Source organism: Vanellus vanellus (genome assembly GCF_965231255.1).
Source record: "Vanellus vanellus genome assembly, chromosome: 14".
Taxonomy (NCBI): Eukaryota; Metazoa; Chordata; class Aves; order Charadriiformes; family Charadriidae; genus Vanellus; species Vanellus vanellus.
This window is the reverse complement of record NC_138919.1, coordinates 12,270,562-12,294,944: the sequence shown is the minus strand read 5'-3', so window position 1 is coordinate 12,294,944 and position 24,383 is coordinate 12,270,562. Positions and strand designations below refer to the sequence as shown.

Genomic DNA, 24,383 nt, shown 5'->3' with positions numbered 1-24,383 from the left:
CCGCGGAGGGCGGCTGCCAAGCCCCGCTCAGCCCCTCGGACCCCCCTCCCTCGGCGGTGGTGGCGTGGGAAGGTGCAGAGCGTGGCGGGGGGTGGGGGTGGGGACGGGACGAGGTGGAGCGTGGGGGAAATGTGAGTCAGCAGCCGCCCGTGCAGATGGAGCTGCCGCCTCGATAAGGCTGCCGGAGGCTCGGCGGCGCGGAGGTTAGCGTATGCCGCCGTGCTCGGACTTCAGCCCCCCCCTCCCTGTCCCTCCTCTGAACCCCCTCTTTGCCATCAGCTGCAGAGGTGTGGGGCCGCGCGCTGCTCTGATGGGAGAGTCCAAAACTAAAGGAAAGCCCTACTCTGTGCCAGAGCTGTTGAAGACGCGCCTGCCGTCGGCCGGCGCGTTGCGGGAGGAAGTGGTTGAAATAACAAGATGAAGTCCAGTCGGCTGCTCGCCTCTGGCTGGGGGAGAGCAGCATCGTGCCACATCCCCCGGGGGGGCTCTGGAGCCCTGCCTGGCCACCGCCAGCCACGCTGGGGGAGCAGACCGGGTTCACAGGAGCAATTTCTGGCTTCCCACCACACAGGAGCTGGGATGGAGCTTCACCTCCTGCCATCTGGCCGGTCTCGTGGGCTAGCCAGCTCCGAAACACGCTGGCTGATGTTTGTCTGGATGAGTTGGTGGGGAGAGCTGCGTGTCGATGAGGCAGAAGTGGAAGCGCTAAAGGACACGCGGTGCTGTGGTCCACCCCTGTGGCTGGTGGCACAGGTGCCCAGCAGCATGCCGGTGGCTCGCAGAGCTGGGGCAGAACGTGGCGTGCAACACTCTGCAGGAGAGAAAGGCCAGAGAAGAAACTGAAAAGTATCTCGAGATCGTCTTGAATGCTCCTGTTGGCTTTTTGATAGGTCGCAAGCGTGGGAGGTGTGTTAATGCCAGGAGCTGTTTGCGCCTGGTTTAATGGTGGTGTCAGGGCAAACTGGTGCCCTGGGTCCCTGCCCTCCGCGCCGGGCTGGCGGCGGCGAGCGCTCGGTTATTTGGGGAAGCGCTTTGCCGGTGGTGAGGCAGCAGAGCAGAGAAACGGTCAGCGTTTTGCTGTAGGAAATGTAGGACCGTGGCACAATTACACGACGCAATTGCAACATTTAATAAATCCGATGTAGGAGCTTCACCTTGCGCAGACCCTGGCTAACTGCTGCGTTCTGTTGTACTTAAATTGATCTGTTACCGTTTCGGGGGGTTCGAGAAACCCTTCTAACATCACTTTGTATGCAGAGAACAAAAGCTCCCGAGATGCAGCGTGCTCAAAACAAGCCCGAGGCGGCAGCAGGGAAGTCATTACTCTTCATATCAGCCAAAAAAAAACCAAGTTCCTGTTGTATTAATGATTTTTTTTTTTTTTTTCTTCTGTACTTCCTGAAAAGCAACTCCAGCGCTTCAGCCTGAGTCACAGGGTCACCCGGTGGCTCACCCCAGAGTTACCAAAATTGTGGGTAGGCAGTCGGCGCGGGAGCTCGCCTGCACGGTGGTACTGGTACGTTATGGCCACGCTACGTTAAACCCTGTGTGAGATGTAAACCAGGTGCCACCCGGGGCAAATCTCTCCTGAAATGCAGCTCTGGGGCCACGGATGGGGTGGTGTGACCATGGCTGGACAGGAGGAGCGAGCCCTGCTGAGGACCGTGGAAGTGTGTCGGACCTGGGTGCGAGGTGGTGTGGTTAACACCTAGAAAATTAGCTCCTTAAACGAGGTGAGAAATAAACACCAGCACCCTTCCGTTGTTCTGAATGGATCTACTTTACGGATCTTCCCAAATTTGGATTAGTCTCATTTGTTTAAAGCCTGCTTTTTAGAAATACACAGGGACAGAGGGGAACAAGATTAGACCGTGCTGTCATCTCAGCAGTATATAAATGACTCCCAAACTCTGCTGTGTTTGTGGTCTACTCTTGATGTTCTCTTGGTCAAAGACCTTAAACTCTTCACATCTGTAGGGCCAGTTTTGAACTCCAGCCCTTGACTCACCTGGTTACAAGTTTCTGGAGGTAACTCAAGTGCTCACAAGCGCTCCTGGAGGGGAACGGGGAGAGAAGAAATGACACTTCTGGCCAAGGGTGCTTGAGAAATTTCTCACCCGTGTATGGGCTGAGCTCTGTACCCTAAATAGACCGTCTAAAGGAAATGAGTGCTTTATCTGGCAATGTGTGCTCAGCATAAATTCCTCTTGCTGTAGTCTTCAGGAACAGCAAGCGGCTCGGTCTCTCTCTGGATCTCCAGTGCCATGGAAAATTAATTTTGATATGAGAATTATGAAGCCTCTTGGCCAGAGGCTTAGGAGCACAGTGAAATTCTCGCTCTGCTTTGACTCCCATCTATGGGTTTCAATGTGCTCCCGGTTCAGGAGGAAGACAACACCCAATGTGGTGCCTTGGGACAGTTGGTGGGGTGGGGACACCAGTGAGAGAAGGATGGTTACGGGCCACCTCCTAAAACTTCATCGTAGGCCTGGGGCTGACGCCTGATCCCATCACCCTGAGATGCTCTGAATGAATGCAAACCCATGATTTATACAGGAAACTGGTTTAATGCTTTCCGTTTGTAGAAAAGGCCCCCTAATCCGCTTGCCGTAGCGAGGTGTCCCTCTTCCCAGGCTGGAGCCACCTGTATGGCTGCTCGCCCCTGGCTTCTGGTGCACCACCGAGGCTTAGGTGACACCAGCTCTTTTAGGCAGACGAAACCATAACGATCTTGAAACAGAGCTGTACAGCTGTCCCTGCGGATCCCGCTAAGGTTCATGAAGGGAACTTGCAGAAACCAGCCCACGTCTCCCTCCAGCATCTGTGGGAGTCTCCTGCTCCTTTCCGCACGGTCTGACAACGCTGGTACTCCCGACAGGGTAATCCTGGGTCGGTAGCATTTGAAAGACATCTTTTGAGCAACTGTCATTAATTTTAAATCCCATCTGCGAAAGCATCACTGGCGGTTGCCCTGGTTATGTCAGACGAGCCTGTCGAAGCTGCTGCCGGGGTGAGCGTCTCGAAATGCTGCTGGGGCAGAGAGACAAAACCCAACATCGTGGTCAAGTGCAGGGATTTGGAAATAACCATCCGATTGGCCTGGGGCGGGCAGACCGGGGGTGGAAAGGGAGGGCGGGCGGTCGCGGGCGCAGAGGTCGGAGTGGCTTTTCACTTGACGCCGCAAAGGTTGCGCCGGTGCGTACGGCGGGCGGAGGGAGCGGTGCGGGATCTGCAGCCGGCTGCGCCGGGCGGGCACTGGGATTGGGGCAGAGCGGGAATGGGGACAAGATGCGACAAGGCGGGGGAGGGGAGGTGGCGGGAGGTGGCCGCGGTACGCAGGTGATGCTGCGTGCACCACGCACTCTTTAAATGCTGAAAGAGCCTTCAGCAGGCTGGTGTCCCTGAAGCCTCCTGGCTTATTTGGAGGTGAAGGTAGTGCTATCTGAGCGTTGCTGCTTAATGATTACCTTGGTCTCGGGTTTTGGAAATAAGACAATGTTCCGAATATTAAAATTAAAGATGGAGTGGGGGGGGAATATAGGGAAGAAAATGAGAGTGAAGTTCCCCTCTCTGTCTTGGAGATAAGTGACAAAATTCAGCTTTAATTGAGTTATATTATTAGCACTTTGGGGACTGGGCTTTTATCTCCCTCAAATAGGATTAATACGCTGTTACAGAAAGAAACGTGTCTTCAAAGGAAGCTAGCAGCCATCTTCTAGGGTTCTGAGAGGCAAGTATAATAACTGGGATGATGGTGGGTTATCTGGACCTGGGACTGCCACCGCCCTGATGTTTGATTGTTCTCCGCTCAGGACTCATCCTGCCGGGATGCCTTTCCATATTTCTACCTGCTCTCAAGAGGCTGACCCGGAGTTTCAATTACAATATTAAATTACCGGGTCACCAGAGTTAAAGTAGGCTGCCAAGTTCTTAATGATCTTCTCTTTCTTGTCACGTGCGCGGGTTTTTTTTGGTTGGGTTGTTGTTTTTTTTTTCTTTTTTCCAAGCCTTCTTTCCATCTATGTGCTTTTAATTGAGACCATCTGTAATTTAACACATCACAACAGCGAGCCCGAGGAGCGAGCGAGCGGCGAGTTGTGTAACTGGTGCAGGCGAGGCAGGGTTTTAAGAGGACTCGGCGTTCATCCTCCAGGGACTGCCGCAGCTTTTCACCGTCTTCCAGCGCCTTCGTAAGAAATCCAGAACTAATTGCTAAGACTGTTTAATCTGGTCCCTGGGGGCCTTGATTAATCACAGAGTACTTATTTTTCATCTCTCGCTGATGGAGATGCCGAAGGTGTCGTTGCGGGGCTGGGATGGGTCCCGAAGCTGTTGTGTGGGTGTTCGTGAGCAGAGCTGGCTGCAGGCACCGGGGTGTCCCCAGGGATGTCCCCGGAGACCCAGACCCCGTCCCCTTGCAAAGGGACCAGGCTCAGAGGGGGCTACAGCAGTTTGCTCGATGCTGCCTGTCTGTTCTAAAGTAGAAACTGAGTTTGTCCATCCGTCCTGCATCTCGAGAAACCTCTCTCAGCCACCATCTGGGTGCTCTTCCTCCAACGCCTGCTGTCTCCGGGGGACCTGCTGAAACGTCAGCGTCCCCGCTTGCCTCGACCATCACAGGACGGCTCCGTGGTCCGGGAGCTGCGGCCACCCCGCTCCAGCCCAGCGCCGTCCTTCTTAGCTGCCCGAGGCCGTGACGAACTTCTCTGCGTGCAATATCACGAGGCTCATAATTTGGGCTTTTAAGAAACAGGTTAGAGAGGGGACGTTAACATGGAAAGAAACCAATTCCAACTCGAAAAATTACCTGTTAGTGTTTTTGCTACGTGTCACCCGGTTATAATTAAAGATTAGAGAATGGCACGTTTCCCCCCCTGTTCGTTTGGGAGGCCGCTGTGTGGGCAGGTTCGCGGCTGGTGCGGTCCCCCCCGGTTCTGTGCGTGGGTCTCGGCAGCGGCACCTGGCACAGGGGAAAGGAGCAGGGAAGAAAGGTGTCCGCGATTCCTGCGTGCTTCGTGCAGGGAAACGTGTTGGCGCCTTTGCTCTCGTGGCTTTTGAGCTGCTCCGCTGGTCGCGGGGGGCAGCGGGGTTTGGGGGACGGGCAAGCGGTGCGGCGCGGTGTCTGCGCGCCGCCTGGTCCCTGCAGCCGCCCCCGTTCAAGCGCCGGGGCGCACAGCTCCGCTCGCTGCTAACGGCCCCGCTGCAAAGGTCCCCGCAGGAGAGCCATTCCGCCAGGGGCTTCTCTTGGTCTCTTAATAGCGTGCTTTGCGGTGGGACTTGGCTGTGTACCTGCGCGGTCGGGGGACGGGCAGATGGGGAGGGGGCAGAAAGGAGCAGTTCCTGCGGGTGCCTTTGGATGGTGGGGTGCTTTGCTCGCTGCTCCCAGGCAGCGGTTTTGGCCCGAGCGGTTCGGAGAGGAAGCAGTGGCCGGGCTTCGGCCGTGTCCTGGGTGGAGGGACTCACCGGCTGCCGCCTCCGGCGGACCCTGCGCCAGCGAGAGCTGCAAAAGCGGGGTCAGCTGCGATCCCCATGCTGCTTCCCGGGACAGCCCCCGTCCCTTGCAGCCTGGATGTGGCTTTAGGTGTTTCTCTGGCACATGCGGTGGGAGAATGAAGAGTATTTTTCTTTTTTTTTCTTTTTTTTTTTTTTTCTTCCCCTCCGATCCAAGCTCTAATGCTGTCATCGTCCCCTTCCCCACCCACACCTATTATATTGCCGTGGATGATTGATGTTCCTCATCCCGCCTGGCTTCAATACATTCATTGTCATGCAGAGGATGTTGTCAATTCATTACTGATATTTCATGTAAAAGCTGCAGACTTTTTTGAATGTTTTGTTCGTATGTGCTCGACTCCTTCTAAAAGCGCATGGCTGGGCTCAAAATATTTAAACCCTTTAAAAAAAAAAATAATAAAAGGAATTTTAAAGATGTCTCTTTTGGAAGCGAACAGCAGAGTAGCCTTCCTCCCCCTGCTCTTCATCGCAGCTGCTGAGGGCTGCTTCTGCGTGTTGGACACTGCAGGCACTGGATCCACTTGATTTTTGTCGACAAGGTCTTACCCCGAGATGCCACAAATGCCAGTTTTATTCCCCCCAGCTGCAGCACCTGAACGCTGCTGCTGCCGCTTGGGGTCAGATGGCGCCGTCGCCCCGTCGCTGGGTTGGGGTCGCGGGCTCCTGCGCTCCCTGGGCAGCCCCCGGAGGAGGGGGGGGCTCGGCTGCAGCAGGGGAGGTGTTTAACCCTACATCTCCTATAGGGTCTCTCTGCCCTCCAGGTGCAAAGGGAGCAGCAAGGCTTCCTTTTTACAGTTCTGCAAGGCTGTCCTTTCTTTGTATTTGTGTATTTTCTTAAGTCCCTAAATTATGCAGGGAAATGAGTGCCCAGGAGCATCGCTTGCACTGAACGGAGCGACGGGCTTCTGCTTTCCGGGTGTGTGTTGGGGGGATCTGGACCACAAGTGCCTTCCAGGGGGTGGAATGGGAAAAGTCAGCTGCTCCGGGGGCACATTCCCCAGGGGAGCAATGGGTGCTGCCGGGACCGCCGGGGGACCTTGCTGGGGGTCCGAGCTGCGGAGAGGGGACCACGGCCATCTGAGCGTGCTTCGAACTCCTGCTTCGCCCACCACATCCTCTCCCTCCCGAGTGTTTGTGGGGGGTGCCGCCCTCGCGTTGGGACATGCTGAGTTCATCTGGCCCTTGAGCACGGGAAACACCATGGGAAAGCGGAGATGCTCAACGAGCGATCAAGTCATAACTGGCTGATGAGGAAAGGGCACAGATAACTGATGGCCACGCGGCGAGCGCGGGGTACCTGGGAGGGCCGGGGGTAGTTCTGCTGCTGCCTTGGGTGTGTTGAGAGCTCTCTGGGGTGTCCTGCCTGCGTTGCGGTGGAGCGGCCAGGGGCACGGGCAGCAGTCTCGTCTGCTGGAGGTGGGGAAGGACTCGGCGGCTGCATCCGAGCCAGCCTGGTCTTGGGAATTAGGCGGGTGCTGCCGTGCTGAGCCATGGGTGGGAGATGCTGGCGAAATGCGGACAAGCACTAGAGCGTGGAGACAGCACAAGCTGGAAGGCTCAGTCATCCATGAACTGATGGAGAGAGGGGAGGAGGAGGTGACGGCGTCTGTAGGAGCCTTCCAAAACACCCAGTGGGAGGAGCAGCCGGGATCCTGCCCACGAAACCCCTCGGCACCTGAATGCATTTTCCTCCCCATCCCGGGGCATCGGTGACACAGGAACTTTCCCGGGGACCCCTCAAACTTGTAATTCCTGGAGGAACCAGGGATGGCATAAAACCAGGCTAGCACCACCCAGGCTCCTGCCCGGCTTTGGAGGTTGCAGCAAGTCCTGCTGCCTGCGCCGGCGCCGGGTGCGAGCGGGGCTCTGCTGCACGATGCTGCCGCTGCGACGCGCCTCCTCCCCGAGCCGTGGGGGGCTCTGGCCGTGCAGCCGGCGCTGGGGGGCTCGGCGGGGCTCAGCGAGCTGCTGCCGGTGCTGCTGCGTCGCGCTGGCCAGGAGCGCGCCCGGGGCTAAATTATTCAGTCTGAAAGCGAATCTCAGTTACAGCTTGGTACGGGAGAAGTGCTGATGAAGTATTTAAATTCTGAGCTGTCTTTCTCTGAGCCGGGAAGAGGCTCTCTAATGTAAAATTAATGTCTTTGTGTCTCTGGAAATAGCTGCCCGTCCTGGCGTGGGTGCGCGGAGCGGCGGGCGCTGCCGGCCGGCATCGGAGGCTTTGGGAGACTGCTCCGAGAGAGGGGATCCTGCAGGATCCCGGATCTCTTCAGGCACAGCCTTGTTCAAAAGCTAACGTTGCCCCTCTCGGGGTTGTTCAGCCCGGAGAAGAGGAGGCTGAGGGGAGGCCTTATCGCTCCCTGCAGCTCCCTGAAAGGAGGGTGCAGAGAGGGGGGAGTCGACCTGTTCTGCCAAGTAACAGGTGATAGAACAAGAGGAAATGGCTTCAAGTTGCGCCAAGGGAAGTTTAGATCGGGTATTAGGAAGAATTTCTTTACTGAAGGGGTCATCAGGCACTGGAGCGCGTTACCCCGAGCAGCGGTGGAGTCCCCATCCCTGGAGGTATTTAAGGGTCGTGTAGATACAGTGCTCAGGGACACGGTTTCGTGGTGGGCTTGGCAGTGTTGGGTTAACGATTGGACGAGATGATCTCACAGGTCTTTTCCAATCTAGGGGATTCTGTGATCTCTTCCCAAAGAGCAAGCAAGCAGAAGAGCGAGGAGTCTGTTCTTGGAGACCTGGGAACTCCCTCTGTAGGGTAGATGGGAGCAAAAACTCCGGAGCTGGTACCTGGTATGTGGGCAGATGAGGAACCTAACTCAGTCTGTCCTTTCCCTAACAAGGATTTGCACAAAAGAGAGGATTCCTGCTCTTCAAGCACATAATCCCTGTCGCTGAGCTCCTCTCATGGAAGGCTCAGCCTTTCCCACGGTGCTGGGGAAGGGCCCTGGGGCGGGCGGGAGCAGCAGGAGCATCCTCCTCTCCCTGCCAAAAGGGGAAATGGCATCTGCCGAGGGGATGGCTTGTGGAGCCCATGGCAGGCCCATGTCCCGCATGTGTTCGTGTCCATGCTCCATCCCTTCCCAGAACCCAGCCTGGGATGAGTAACGATGGGCCAAAGTCCTGCCTGGGGACTTACACATCTCTGCTTTGGGAACTGTCAACCGGATCTGCTGGAGAGCAGAATGGACAGTGCCAATTGTTTTTATAATGGCTGGAAGACTGTGTAGCTTTGGAAAAAAAAAAAAAAAAAACACAAAACAAAACAAAACATACTGCTGCTTTTACTTCAGAAATAGCAGGAAATGCAGTTTTACCTTCCTGGCACCGAACGACGGCTTTCTCAGAGCTGATTTGCAAGGCTGGGGCTCCTCGGACCTGTAAGGGAGGTTTCTTTGGACCGGTAGCGTAGAATTAACTGGTCTGAGTAAGGATCGCTTTCTTGGGTTGAAAATCTTTGTAGCTCTTCAGGCAATCGCAGTCTCCTAGAGAACTAAGGCTGGCGAGACCCCGCGGAAGAGAAGCCTGCTGTCTCTCTCTTTATCTTTTTCCCTCTCTTCCTTAAGAAAAAACAACATTCTTTCCTTTCCTGTAAGGGTTTTTGTGTCTCTTGCTTCATCCTCGGGTCCGATGAGCAAACTAACCCGCGCAGGACCAGCGCATCAGCCTGGACTCGCCGTCACCACCCCCTCATCCCAATCCCCGGAGCTGTTCCCCAATAGGTTTCTGTGGAGGAGAACCGCCGCCCCGAAATCCCAGAGCACGGTCGTTTTCACTGTGTCTCTGGAGCTGACAACGGGAAAACCGCTCGAGTCTGATGGGGAGCTGAAGATATTTGTTGTGTTGTGAGAACTCCAGAAAGCTTTTAACCAAAGCTGGGGATTAAATCCAAAGAGCACAAATTTTAGCTCAGCTTCTCTCTATGTGCTGTAAGTGATTAAAAGCTGTAAAGCGCTGTCGGAAATTTAGGATTTCCCCTCCTGGAAACCTTCTTTCCCCTTATTTGATGATTACCATGCTTCACTGACTCTGTTTGATGTAGCGGGTCTTATTTTTTAACGTGGGAATGGAAAATTGTGGGCAAGTGCTGGCTGCGGTACATCTCGGTACATCATCGGGGCAAAGCCGGGCTAATGCATCTGACCCCGTGGGTTTGCCCAGCGTAGGTGGATCAACGCAAAGCTCCTTTAAAAATATATTTTTGGGGGGTTGTTATTTTGTTTTCTCCGGTTTTGATAATCCGAATTCCAAGTTGTCGCCTGTATATCTCGTTACGCAGGAGGTGGAAACGTTACCCAAATGAGAATTTCCACAGGTTGTAAGGGAGCAGCCACGCACGGAGATACGCTCGAAATAATCTTCGAGCTTCATGATATTAGAACCATCTGCTAAATCACGGCTCCGTCAGCTCTCTGGGGAGGTTTTAACTCCTCCCTGGGTTTGATTTTTAGATGAATCTTGCTTGATCCTTCTTCTGGCTCTGTTAACTCTCCATCTGTCTGCCTTATTTGACGTACCGTATCTGAGACTGTTCTCGGTGCCTCCAGACCTCTCTCTTGCCCGGCGGAGGTGGACAAAGGGCTTCCCTGCAGCAGGAACACGTATTCTGGGAAGAGACGTACCGGGGGGGAGGGAAGCATTTAGAGGTGACTTCCCTGAATTATTCGTTCCATGAAGGACTCGGAGCGGGGGGGAAAATCGATTAGCCCCTTCTTCAGAACATCAGGACAAGGAGTTCACGCAATGAAATTAGAGCAACAAATGGAGATCAAATAAAAGGCGATGCTGCTTTACGCAGCGCGGAGTTGCTAGGCAGGGTTCATTCCTGCAGGAAGTCATTTGTCACAGCGTCTGGGTTTTTGAGGAGGGCTGGCTACCTTCCTGCCAGCTAACGACGTTTCATGGGGGAGATGAGGCTAATCAGATCTCATGTGGCAGGCTCCAAGCCGGTAGCGTGCAGGGGTCAGGAAATGATTTATCATCCCGAGCCAGCCTTGCTCTGCTCGCCAGGTACGCCGCGGGTTTGCGCTCCCCTGGCATTTTTAAGCCCTCAGCTGTGGGCTGGTGCCAGGGCGCCGTGCAGATGGCCGAGAGCTCGTGTTGGAGATGCTGTGGCTTGGAAGCGGCTATGGGGGCCTCCCGGCTTTTCTGGGCTGCGGGGGAGATGCGGTGCTTGGGGTGGCACGACGCCACCGCTTGCCCTCCAGCATCTGTGACCCTTTGCTGTCGTCCAGCTCCTCGCGCGGCGCGGAGCCCTGCAGCGTGGCCGGGGTACGGGGCAAGGCGGGCTTCCCTCTAGAGCGGGCTTCTGGCATCCCAAAAACCTGATCTAGAGCAAGGTCAAAGTACGCTCGAGCCGTGGGGCCGCAAAATACCCCAAAGGACCTGCTCTGAGCAGGACTGGCCGCTGCGTCGGATGGACGTGTGTCCTGGCAGTAACGGCGCGGGCAGAGATGCATCTCCAGCGCTTGGGTTGGACTCGCCAGTCTCAGGCACTTGGAGTTTGCGGATAAAACGCTAACCCCGAGTCCTTTCTGGGCTTTGGTATTCCCGGGAATCTGCGTGCCCGCATTGGGCCGGCTCCCCAGGCAGCCTGGTGCCAGTCTAAGGAGCTTAAAGCTTTGATAAGGGCTTTTCCTGGGCAGAAGCCACTGGACTGGGAAGGATTTTGTATTCTAAGAGCAAACCTTTCAGCATTGTTGTGTCTTTGGGCAAACTGCCCAATTGTCTGCTTTGGGGAAAGCATCTGAATGGAGACGGAGCATGTGAGGTGAGCTGCGGTGCATATGGTGGGGAAACTCTTTTGCATTTGTTTACGCTTTGTAAACAGAAGAAAAGAAAATACTCTGAAGGAGAAGGAAGGCGCACGTGCGGCGACGCAGAGCGAACGAGCTCTGCCTTCGCGATAAACAAACCCGGTGAGACGCAGACAGCGATACCTGTATCGCTCATCACCGGGGGAAGCCGGCATGGCCGGGGCCGCTCCTGCTCCTCCCCGGAATGCTGCGTGGGAGAAGAGCGGAGCCCCGGGCTGTCGGCCGTGGGAGCCCCTCGCACGGGGGGCGGGGGGGGGGCTTTCAGCGTGGTGGGCTGGGGCTGCTCCGGGCGCGGGGCGGGTGGGAAGAGGGGGGACCACGCTCCTCCACAGCCCCCAGGAGCGCGGGGTGGAGGGGTGCCTCCCCCTGCCTGCCCCAGCAGTCCTGGAGTGGCATAAGGGCCCTCTCTGTCGGGCTGCAACGTCTCTCCCTCTCCCCTCCGACAAAGAGTTTCTTCCTGCTTTTACTGGCAGCGTGGCAGGGGTGAGGGGACTCTCCGTTCCCACGGTGACCCTGCCTGGTGCTGTGCTAATTCGGGTGCTCGTGAGGGACCCCTGGGTGTTCAGCGGCCCTTGGCCGATGACTTGGCGTGTCAGAGCCACGTAGCAGCGCTCCAAGCGCGCAGCGCTGGTTCTTCCCGTCACCTCTCCCCCGCGTCGAGGTGATGTACCTTAAAACCCGCCCGGCTGCCTCAGGATGCTGGAAGACCCTTGTGGCGGTTTGGGCTCTTCTCTAATTGCACTTTGGCTAATGTCAACGTCCGTCCTCTATTATTTTTTACTTTCACCGAGGCTTTTGTTACTCGCTTTGTCCCGTTGACTCCCAGGAGAGGTGCTGGGGTCCCGGCGGGGGAATGAGACCGGGTCCTACTGCAGCCGCGAGGTGGTCAGTGCTGGAGGGAAGTCCTCTCCAAGGTCAGCGTTCAGCTGGCAGCTCATTTTGGTCACTGGCCGTGGGCCTGGGATGACAAAAATCCTCAGCAATTAGGGGGCTTCTACCTGGCTTCTTGCAGCAACATCTCCGTGCGGTGCGGTCAAGCGATGGGTTTGTCCCTCCTGCTATTGCGGGGGACTTACCAGGGGCTTCTGTCTGCTGCAGTAATTTGCAGCATTGTTCCAAAACATGCGAACGTACGGCAGCTCCCCACAGCACGCTGTTGAATAAAGCTTTAATTTGCTGGCCTGTGTCCCTGCGTTCGGCAGCCCGGTTTGGCCGGCTGTCAGCAGCCGGGAGCTGATGGATGCTCTGCCGGCTGCGGAGCCCTCGCTTCCCCGGGAGGTCCCTTCCGGGCTGGAGGCGCAGCCGGACACGTGCTTTGCGATGCTCATACTCTTGGAACGCGTTTTGATGAGGTTTTTGTGGTTGGCAGGTTCTGTGATCAGTTTGGGGAAAGTGCTTTATGGTTTTTCTCGAGGATTTTTGAGCAGTGGTTTAGACCAAGAAGCCTTTAAGTATATATATATATATATTAAGCAAGTGTATATATATATATATATATATCTTTTTTTAAGCAACACCATTAGCACTTCCTCTTTTTTCATCCTTCAAAAATAAGGTTAATTCCTAGGGTTTGAAAATACCCTGCTGCCCTGTTGCTATTGTGGTTTCTTAGCTCTTGAAAACCAACCTTCTAGGAGACCTTTCTTCCCAAAACTGCATCAGGATCACAGGGAATGGAGGTACGTGATCTTGCCCTGACGCTTCGGTGCAAAACGCCCCAGATCTGAGAAACCGTGCTGGGGCTGCGATTAAAAATGTGCATTCCAGCAAGTCTCGTAAGCCTGTGGAGATCACCGCGCTCGAGGGCTCTGCCTCTTGTCTTTTGTAGGGTTTTGTATCCTTCTCTCCCCCAAGACAGAGGTGTCTCCCCAGCTGCCTGCAATGGAGACAGCTCTACAGAAGCATTTAGGGCCAGTAAACATTCTTGCATTATTCAATAACAAATGGTAAAGGTTAATGTTTCATTTTTGTTGTATATAAATGACTCGGGATGTTTGTAGCTCACCAGTGGGATTTGATAACTTTATTATCCATATAATAAGATTTACAAATTAACTGCCTTAATTAGCAACCTGGGAAAGCTGCTGCTGGTACTGTAGTTTCTAAATTGACAAAGATGCAGGCTGAAAATGCTGAAGTGTGATGAAACCAGGAGTGGCACATCTGAGCTCGTCCCAGCGGAGCCGCTTGTCCGGGTACCGCGCTGCTGGAGAGGCAGAGCCCGGCTCCTGCTCGGCAGGGTGGAAGGCGAGCGATCTCTTCCCAGTGTAACTCACCGGATTAGTCACGGGAGGAAAGATCTATCAAATCTTCTGGCATCTGTTGGGCGGGATGCACATTTAGGAGTTAAGGCAGGATTACTGGCGAAAGCTCCGGTACCCGATTAATCTATTGGCCTTTTTTTTGCATGGATGGACTGTTCACCTAAGCACTCCTGAAACGTTTCAGTGGATCTTTCCGAGGCTCGCAGAGCGTCATTTGAGGTGTTGGACGCAAATCTCACACCGCTGCAATTGGCAGAGCCTCTTGTTTCCTTTGGATGCACCGGGAAGTGTTACCCTTCACCATCTTCCAATGGATTGTCCTGACAATTTGTATTAACGTTGGTTGCTGGAGAACCTGCTATTCTTGCTAAATATTCAGTTGCCACAAAGATGACTTGCAGTGACTCGGATATCATTTGCTTAATTGAGCTGTAATATGAAGGGTTTTGAACACACGGCAATTATTTTGACACTTGAAGAGAAAATACTGCATTTCTAGCGCGTTCGTTAGGTCCCGGCTCAAAGGGCAGGAGGTGTTACCTGCGTGTATATATTTAACGCCATCTTTAATAATTAAACTCTTCAGTGAAACCTTAAAAGAATACGGGGGAGGGGCTGCAATACAAATCCGGGATGATTTTGAGCTTCTGACATTGCCTTTCTAGTCTCTCTCGCCAGGAGAAGTGGGCATTTCGCCTCTTCTGCTTCTGCAGAGGTACAACGAACATTGTTCTGCTTTCGTAGTGTCTTTGGAGAGGCGAGAGCGAGCAGCTCGCCCGGGGTTGGCGTGCACACACACGTGCGCTGCGCTCGCTCCGCTCATCCTCTCGCACGTCTGGGAGGATCAATCACTTGGGGCTCTGTGCTCTCCTTTCCTTTGCTTCTTCAAATTCCCTCTTTGTTTCTCCTTATCGCCTAAGTTCTGCCTGTCAAATTAAATGTGTAATGAGCAGAGTATGGAAAGCCACGGCAGATTCTTCTCGAGCACAGCAGACTTTGATTTTTATTTTTTTTTTCTCATTTTTTAAATCAAATGCATTTGAAACCCACAGCTCTGCTGATGTGCTGCATCTCCCGACTGTGCAGCGCCGGCTCCGGGGAGCGATGCATCCCCGTTAACGTGCCGGCAGAGCCGGGCCCTGGTCCTGTCTGCCTGGCGCAGAGGGGATCCGGGAGCCTCGTGTCTGAAAGCCAAGCACCGCGGCTTTCTGAGCAAAAGTAAAAAGGTCAGATTTCTGACTTTTCCGTAAAATAAAGCCAAACCGACAACCTGCCCTCGCCCCGCTCAGGGGAGGTGCACGCGGAAAGTAAAGCGGTGCGCACACACAGAAATAGCTCCGGCGGTGAATCCGCTGTTACAAGAGAGAAAAACAAACCTTATTTAATCCCCATCGTGTCTCGAGTGCGGTGGGGAGATGGGAAGAGCGCGGCGGGGAGATCTGTAGCAGCGCCAGGCAGGTTGCGGTGGTGGAGGAGGAGGCAGGTTGGTGGGCTCTTGTGCCTTTTGGGAGAGGCTGGTGATGGCTTCCTTGCCCAAAGCCCTGCGGTGGCCTCCCTGGGCGCATCCAGCCGGAGGAGGGCTCCAGCACGGGCAGAGCCGACAGGATGCTTGGCACCGGGCGAGGGGTGTTAGGGCAGCTCCGGCCAGCACCCGGTTCATGCCGTGCGGAGCAGAAGCAGACGGGCTCCTGCGACCGGGTGTCACCCGTGGGTGAGCTGTGACCGACGGGAGAACCCATACGGGCGACTCCTGCTTTTTCCCTTCTCCGGCTTCTGTCACCCCAAAGGCAGAAAGGTTATTTTCCCCAAGCAGAAATGAATATCGCCGTCCCCAAAGAGCAAAAGCTTCTTAGGAGCTGGGGAAGCACCGAAGGACCTGCTTTTCTTTCTTTACCTACTCTTCAGTCGGGTTTGCACTGAACAGCCTTTTTATATGGCGTGGAAGAATGGCATTAGGAAGTTCAGCCTAGTAACAATCTTGTTTCTTCTGTTGAACTCAAATTATTCCAGCTCCACTGGGAACCTCTCACCGCAGCCTAGATGTTGGCATCAGCGCGCAACCTCCCGGCAGCGCCTGCGCTCCAGCGTGTCACGGAGCCTTATTGAGTTTATACACACACTTCAGGACAAATCTTTGCTAATAGAGTTCTAATTTCTTCCTTCCTGCTTCCCAGATGCTTCTGTCTCTGTATACAAATGACAGAAGCAGTGAACAATGTTTTCAAGAAAATGTTTGTTTGTTAGACCCAGGAAAGCAAGTGAGAGGTCGTACGAGGAGAGAGTTCTTGGCAGCTGATGTACCTCTCAACCTTCTGGGTTTGTTTTTTCATAATGAAAAATGTGGAAAGGAAAACAAATTTAAAGCTGGATGTGGCCGGGCAAAATAAGGGGATTGTGAGTTTAACAGCAAATGTCACTTGCCTTTTACTTGTTCCTTAGGAAAGTCCAGTATTGATGCAATTGAAACCGGCTTCATTTCTGCACTGCTCAAGTCCTTTTACGTGCTCAGTTTCTCTGAACCCCAATAGACTGCAGCTCATCTTCCAGTTGCTCTTTCATTTAGTGTGACTGACTCTTGGGAAAAGGATGTGGCAAAGAAGAGACCCCTGAGACGGAGCCGAGTTTGGTGCCCAGGTTCCCCCCCGACAAAGGCAGCCTTAGCACAGCTTTGCTTTGTTCGCAGAATCAGCACTTGTTCCCTTCGCTCTGTTCCTGCGCGGTGGTGCCTCAGAGCTGAGGTCCCATCCCCAGGGATGGGGCGCAGTGCGGATGCGGGGATGGGGCACAGTTGGACCTGCTGGGGCTGGCACCCAGAAGGAGGTGATGTGGGGTGCGAGGTGGTGCCTCTGTTCCCCAAACCTGGGGCACCTGGGCTTCCCAGAGCAGTAGTGTCACCTCCAGCTGCAGGGTGGGGTGGGCTGAGACCCTCAGAGAAGGACCCGGGCTGTCACTTTAAATAATCTACAGTGCCGAGTGGCCTTTTTAAGGTCTGTTCCTGAAACTAAGATGCTTATTTGGCAGTTAGGGAAAAAATTAGCCTTTAAGTACAGTGCTTTGAGTGCAAAAGAGAAGCGGAGCGGAGCAGAGAAGGCTCTGGGGAGATCTTAGTGCGGCCTTCCATCACCTAAAGAAGGCCTACAGGAGAGCTGGGGACGGACTTTTTACAAGGGCATGTAGCGATAGGACGAGGGGGAATGGCTTTAAACTGGAAGAGGGCAGGTTTAGATTAAACATTAGGAAGAAGTTTTTCACTTTAAGGGTGGTGAGGCACTGGCCCAGGTTGCCCAGAGAGGTTGTTGAGGCCCCATCCCTGGAGGTGTTCAAGGCCAGGCTGGACGTGGCCTTGGGCAACCTGGGCTGGTGGGAGGTGTCCCTGCCCATGGCAGGGGGGCTGGAACTCAATGATCTTCAAGGTCCTTTCCAACCTAAACCATTCTATGATTCTATGAAAAGTACTGCCAGCAGCTTCAGAGCAGCACGTGCTGTAAGGGTTTGGTGGTTTAAGAGATGTGGCTTTAGTTCTGGATACCCTTGCTTGACAGTCTGGGCTGTTGGGATTAATCTTCCTGCACTGTTCCCAGAAGGGTGGCTTTGTCATCGGCATGCATGCGTGAGGAGAGGAAGATGTACGTGTCTTCTGGTCTGGCAAATGGAGGCTGCGGAGTTGCTGAAGAAAAAGCAGAACTGTGGGAGGAAAATTGCCCACCTGTTCCCATCGGTACAATCTTCCATTTTTGGACACATGCACTTTTCAGCTCGGATACCCGCGAATGCCAGATTCTCCCTCTTTTTATACATGGCAGTGACCTCAAAGGAGTGACAACGAGCTCAAAGCGAACATAAGGGCTCCCAGCCCTCCTTTGACGTTCGTTCAACATTTTGCTTCTGCTTAGTTTTACTGAAACGCCTGGTCCAGCTGACGATATTCAGCGAGGCTTAAAAATCTGCCACAGGTTCAGTTAAAGAAAAGTCTTCTCGTGAATCAGACATAACAGCTTTTTGTCTTTTCAGCTCTGCGTTCGCGTGGTGCCAGTCCCTTAACGTCCCCCTGACGCTGTCGCTGTCTTCTCTTCGCAGTTTGCTGCTTCGTCGTGCACAAGCGGTGCCATGAGTTCGTTACCTTCTCCTGCCCCGGTGCTGATAAAGGCCCTGCCTCGGATGTAAGTACCTGCCCCGGCGCCTCGAGTGAAGGCGCAGCGCGGCGTTGTGTGGATCACACTGTTTCACAGTCATTTGGAGGTGGTGTTCCTCCAGCTTTCTTGGCTGGTGACACTTCTGTGCCACTATTTCACGTGGCGCTCTAATTCATTGTCATTCACAGCTGTGGGGGCTCTCGTGTATTTTTTTTGGTACGCTTAAACCACTTTCAAATCATCCAGCGGCTTGCTCTCAGCAGAGCGGGGAGAACGTACGGGGACGCGGAGACGTTTCTGTTTGGGGCTGAGTCTGCAGCCCTGCCCCGTCTCCCTTTTGTCCCCCGAGTCGCAGCCTCAGTTTCCCCCTCGATAAAATGACTTTTCCAGGCTCTGCCACCTGAACCGAGGTTTTAGGCTTGGGGTTAATTAACGTGCATGATGCACTAAGTGCTGGAAAGGTGGTTTAGGACTTTGGCCAGTGTGCCCTGAGCACTCTCTTCTGGCCGGGTTTGGTTCAAGGGTTGGCTCAACTCCTTTTGTCACAAGTGAAACACCTGAAAGAATTAACTGTCCTTTGACAGATGCCTACCGCATCGCTAGGCTCGAGTCGGCCCCGGGGAGCGCGTCTGTCCTTGTTCCTCCTCAGCTCATCACTTTTTCAGAAAGCATCGCTGCCCCCCGTTGTTATTTCAGGGTCGGCTGTTCGGTGTTCCCTGGGCTCGGGGTCCGGGCTCTCGGCTGCATCCCCGCAGCATCCCCGCTCCTCGCCCCGGGGGCTTCTCATCCCCGCTCCTCGCCCCGGGGGCTTCTCACTAATAGCAAGCACATTTTATTTTTTCAAGTCTATTCCGTGTCATCTTGCAGGTTTAATTAAACCCATATATGTTTGGTTTTCTCAAGAAAAAAAAAAAAATCCCAAACCTGCAGGCACGTTTCATGCTTGCTTGTGATTGGCATGGTCAGTGTTGCTGCGTTTGCTCCCACTCCCTCAGAAAACACAGAATGGAGCGGGCAGCATCGTTAAGGATGGCAGAACTACTGGGAAATACCAGTCTAGGTGTGACTTTTGGAAAACAATATTGCCAGTCTTGAAAAAGCAGAAAACCACCCAAATGCCCGCTGACAAAGTCCCCACCCTTATTTTCACAAGGGCTTAATTTCCCGGTGAATCCCCCGGATTTCGGGGGCGAGTGAGAGAGCTGGAGCAGCGGAGTGTAGCTGGCTTAGCCTCCTCGGTGGGGTTCTGCCAGCGCCTTTCAGGTCTGTCTGGCAGTTTTTGTGTTTTACCGTGGAAACTGGCTAATTTGGGGAACTGCTAGGAGAAAAGAGATCGAATTGGGGAAACGACAGTGCACCACAACTCTCACCCTTAAAAATAGAAGCAGTGGGAGCAGGCGGTGTAACACGCAGCTGAAGGTGGAGGCTAAACATGCGTTGTCAGTCGCCCTGCCCGAAACGGGGCTGCGTGCCGTCAGCGTGATACGTGGGGAGTTTTTGGGGAGGGGGTGAGGCTGGCAGGGGAGGGCAGAGCTGGGGGGCTCAGCCCCTTTTGGGTACAGCTTCGGGCAGGGGCTGCCTGTGCCCGTGGGGCGGACGCTGCCAGGAGGGGCTGGGGGGGGACGCGGAGGGGGTGAGCGTGGGTCACGGTGGTCCGGGAGCCTCTGCCAAAACTGCGGTTTTGTGCCAGCCAAATGGGAGGGCCGGCTCGGTGGCTTCCCCTTTTGTCTGGTTTCTCCTCCTGTGTTGAGCGTGTTAAGTTTGGAGCATTGCTGGGCTGGGTCTGAGAACTCTGGCTGGGCTTTGGTCCCGAAGGACCGCTGGGCAGCTCCACGGCAGAGCTGCTGGGGACGCAGTGGGACACCTCCCCACGTCCCTTTGAACCTGGTCACCGCTCCGGCTCTAGCAAAGCCGTGACGTTATCCCAGTGCCCAGCTTGTGGCTGATGGGGGACCCGCCTGTGCAAAACCCCATTTCCACCCCAACCCCCTGGTGCTGGATTTCTCAGGGCACACGGTTTCTCTTGCAGCCCCCGGCCCCGGCTGCGCAGTGCGGTGCTGAAGACCGCTTGGCAGCGCTCCTCCACCTCCGGAGAGGCTGCCTGGCAGGCAGTTGGTTTTAACGAGGTGACGGCAAAGCTTTTTGGCTGTTTCCCACCGGCTGAGCTGCCCTGGTAGGTGTCTTCCAGCTCACCCAGGTCGGTGCCGCAGCAGCCTGGATCCTGCTCCCCTGTGCTGCCCATGTGGCTGCTGGGGGTGCTGCAGGAGCAGCCCCGAAAACGGGTGCTTTCAGGCTTGGGCTTGTGCACGCTTTGCTAAGCTCAGGTTTATTTCCACTTCCCACCAGCCCGTTAGTCAAGATATTACATGGCTTTTTAAATCCCCCGTCCCTGGGCACTTTGCCTATGACTACTGCTTTCCTCACTGAAGGCTCTCTTCTCCGTAGGGGTTACCGCTAATTGCAGTGTATCGGTGGTTGTTGAACCTTAAAAAATAGTTAGTGGAGGGGAAAAGGAGATGCCGACCTAAAAGAGAATAATGCATCCACAAATACTCAGGTCCTGCAGACTGTTAGTTCGTAACACGTCTTTATGAACCTGAAGGTCAGGAGAAGCTGCTGGGGTCCCGTCTGAACACCCTGACCCCAAAGCAGTCGGCGGGGCTTGTTCCTGGTCCCGGGTGACAGCCGTACCCTCCGCCTGATCCGTGGCACCGGGCGCTCGCAGTTCCGTCCTGCGCAGCCTCCGTGGGAGCAGCTGTGGCACCGGTGGCCCTTTCTCCACGTGGTACAGCAGACCCGAGGGGAGGGTGGCAGGGTGGCACCGGTGTCGGGCTGCAGGACACGAGCCCCCGAGGTCTTTGCTGTGCCTCCAGACACAGCAGGGTCTCCCAGCGGAAGCGTGGGCCGGAGCTGCTGCCCGCTCGGGGTGTCGCTTGCCGGGAGTGGGGCAGAGGGGGTCAAGGACAGGGCTCCATGGCTCCGCTCGCGGGACGAGCCTTGGCAGGATAAAAGCATCCCTCCGACTCCATCTCTGACCGTGCCAAAGGGGCGCAGTCGGGGACCGTGCAGGGGAGCAGTGGTAAGGTCAGCGTGCGAGCGTGCACGTGCGCAGGCGGTGAGCCCGCACGGCGCTTGTCCGGAGCGGGTCACCTGAGGGGGGTGGAGTGGCATGAGAGGGAAGCGATGGCTTTGCACCGCTCCCCTTCGTGCCTCTGTGTTTTTCTGGGCAGTTTCACTCCCTGCCTCTGCTGCTGCTCCTTTGTGGCGGGTGCCTGCGGAAACAGGGCGAGGAGAACCGGAGAATCACGGGATGGTTTAGGTGGGAAGGGACCTTAAAGATCGTCTAGAAGGCATGGGGAAATGAGGTTAAGGATGGTAGAAGGTAATCTACTTCCTACCCTTCCCTGAGAGTTGAGTTTGGCCATCCGGGCAAGCTAACCAGCTCGCACGCACGCGTCCGGGTCCCTCTGCCCAGTGCCCATGCTGAGGGTGTGGGTGACATGGCAGAGCCCCGGCCACCCGCGCTGCCGGCCCCGCGCCCGGCGCCTGTGGGGCTCCCCCCGTCACGCAGCCAGCGGTGCTGGAGGTTTGACAACGACCTTTACTGCTAAGTAATGTCACGCTGTGAAATTCCTTCCGGCCGTGTGCATTTAGCTCTGACGCGCGCTCTCTCGCCTCTATTCTCTGTCCATTAAGACGGCGTAAGGAAAATGGCAGCCAGACCCACTGGCGAGTCCAGCGCCCTGCAGACCTGACTCAGGCTGTGCGAGGTGCATGGCGTATATCCAAAAATATATACGTCTAGATAGGTATTGTGATATTCGTGCACGCAGAGGTGGAATCTTACTTATAAGGCTGCTTTAGGTGCAGTGTGGCTGGAGAAGGAGCTGCAGTCCGAGCAGAGCCCCCAGGCTGCCACCCCGGGGGGACACTGATGGCTGTGGGCACCCAGAGACAGTGATGGCACGGCAGGGGGCGAGGGGGCCGCCAGCCCCACAGCTGCGTGTGGCCCCGTGCTGCTGCGGCAAGGCGTGGGAGCGGCTGGGGGGGCGCTGCGGGTGCCTCTCGGGCAGCAGAGCTGGACCCCCCTCCCACCCCCCCGGCGTGGTGCCGGACCGGCAGAAAGGTACCAGTCAAGGCGATGAGGGCAGGGCGAGATGGAAACGCCTGAAACCGCTTAACCTTGCTGAAGGAAAATGAGGTTTGGCAGCGGGAGAGGAGGGGGGACGGCTGTGATCCAGATGTCACCTCCGGAGCTTTGCTCAGGCGCTGGGCAGCCTGCCCGCCCGGGCGCCGCTTCCTTCATCCCTGCTCATCGTCTGGGTGGCAGCTGGCAGCAGGCAGGAAAGGCAGCAGGTACCGGCGGGATGGTTCGCCTCTTCCTGCGCCAAGTTTTGGCTGAAGGTAGATGCAACGCTCTTCTTTTTCTCCCCGCCAGCCTTGTCCAAGGGGCGAGCGGGGAGCCCGCGGGGAGCCTGGTCCCGCTCCCCCAGCGCAGCCCCGTGGCCCCGGACCAGTGGGTTTCTCCCACACGGGTGTCCTCCTAACCCTGCGGCTGTCCGGCCGGCCGTGGGCAGCCTCTGCCTGAGAAGGGAAAGGTCTTAAATAATCCAAGTTGTCACATTTTGAGAGGTGCCACTTGATACCAGGGCACGCAGAAAGGCCCTCGATGGAATTCCCTATTGCTTGCTGTCGTTGCTGGGTGAGGATTGCCACTGTGGCTCATGGAGCAGACGGGTAAAAGCTGCCCAGTCGGTGTTAATTAATTTTTAATATATTATTTCTGAAGACGAAGAGAAGAATGCAGATGCGTGGGACTTAAAGCAGGGAGCAAAAATGGCCCTTTGTAGCTGGTTTTTTCTTTTTTTTTTTTTTTTTTGCCATTTAGCAAAGCCCTCCGGGAGACCCTCTGGTTTGTACCCCTGCACAGCTGCCGGCTGGGGTGTAATGGGGGGGGGGGGCATGGAGGGCAAACTTTGTTCCTCCTGCACTGGAAATCAAGCTTCTTACAGCAATATAATCCTTAACGAGCTTTGAAACAGGAGATGTCCAAGTACTTCACCAAACAGCCATGCCCTGTGTGCTTCGGGAAGGAGACGAGGACGGGGGCTTCATTTTGAACTGGTGCAAAGCTCGAGTTTTCCTCTGCTCTGTGGTTGCTAATGACCACGGCGTGAATCCAGAGCGACCTATAATTATGTCAAACACTGGCAGCATCGCGGCTGTTAACCAGTACAGCGCTGCATTTTTTTCAGTCGGTGCGGCAGTCTGGTAGCTGTCTTTCCTTTCGCAAATATTAATATCCAGTGAAATCTTGCAGGAAGAATGAGTCCAGTTTATCGCATATGCTTAAAAACCTTGGCGGCGCGTTCGTCCTTTACGGTGGGCCACGTGATTTCGCTCTGGAGAGGGAAGAGGTCCGTTCCGTGAGATGGCATCCCGGTCCTCGGCATCTGCAGGGGCAGGGCAGAGCGGCGGCTGGAAGAGGCTGCTCCGGCTGGGGCTGCAAACAGGAGATGCTGCAGTTCCAGCCAGATCCCAGCCTGGGCTGGAGCTTTTCATGCCAGCTGGCTGCTGGTTTTCATCCTCAGAGCTGCTCTTTTCTACGATGCTAGTCATAGAGCCCAGGGGGGAAAAAAAAAAAAAATATATATATATATCTCTCAAAAGAAAAAGAAATATTCTAATTTTGCTTCTTGGTCTCTGTATCTTTTAGTACTTCATTGTTACTTGAGAATCGAGGCGAAAAAACAGCTTGCATCCTGCAAAGTGCTTATGGTATATATAGATGCTTAATGTTAAGCACCTGAGTAAGAGTAGTTATTTAAATAAAACTCTTCTGTTTAAAGTATGTGGTTAAGTGCTTTATGGGATGGTGGCTTGTGTGTGTATCGAGCACATAACCCTGGGGGGAGGCTGACATTTTACACTTTTTGGAGCATAACAGAATAACTGGAGAGCAGTGAAATGTCAAAGTCTCTTTCTGTTACCGTCGACTAGTCCGACTTTGGAGCAGTTTTCTGTTTGATCTGCTTGCGGCTGAACCTCCTTGAGGAGAGAGAGCGCGCGCGCGTGTGCGCCTGTGTGTTTAACCTTGCAAAGCCTACCGAATATGAATCTTCCATCTAGGAGAGGAGGACTAATTATACGGCGATGATAGGGCCTCTAAGAAAAAAAAAGAAAAAAAGAAAATTAATTGCTTCTTGCAATAGAGAACGAAGCTGTAGCTATAAATGCTGGCACGGAAGGCACTGGGGGCTGCTTTCATGCTAGATTGCTCCTAATTCCCGGCAGGATTTTTCTTTCTTTTCGATGGCTGAAGATGTAGTAGAGGATCTATGTTTTGGGCAGCGGCGTTGCCGAGGACAGTATGTCTGTTGCACAGTACTGGCTAGCTGAAGGCCAGGGCATTTTTTACCATTTTCGTCTCTAATTCGGTTGCAACGCGCGCTGTGCCGGGGTTTGAAGCGCCGGCGAGGAGGGCTGCGCGCTCTGGGCTGCGCTCCCACGGCTGCGTGGGCGCGCGCGTGTCTCCGAAAGGGCTGAGCTTCGCCGTAGCTGTCACACTGAGCGCGCTGTCAGGTTGCGCTCCCTCCCCTGCACCCCCGAAGTCAAAACGGGTGAGCTGCTCGGGGGAGGATGGCCAGCCCAAACCCACC

At 54.9% G+C, this 24,383-nt stretch overlaps 1 protein-coding gene across 2 annotated transcripts in view; it reads left to right on the top strand.

Moving 5' to 3' along the window:
• PRKCB (protein kinase C beta) overlaps positions 1-24,383 on the top strand; it is a gene marked incomplete at both ends in the record, with an annotated part of 136,225 nt that overhangs the window by 36,252 nt on the left and 75,590 nt on the right. For both annotated transcript variants that reach the window (XM_082490624.1, XM_082490623.1), the window contains one exon: positions 17,669-17,751. In XM_082490624.1, the coding sequence (XP_082346750.1) occupies positions 17,669-17,751 (83 nt within the window). The remainder of the gene's footprint in view (positions 1-17,668; positions 17,752-24,383) is intronic.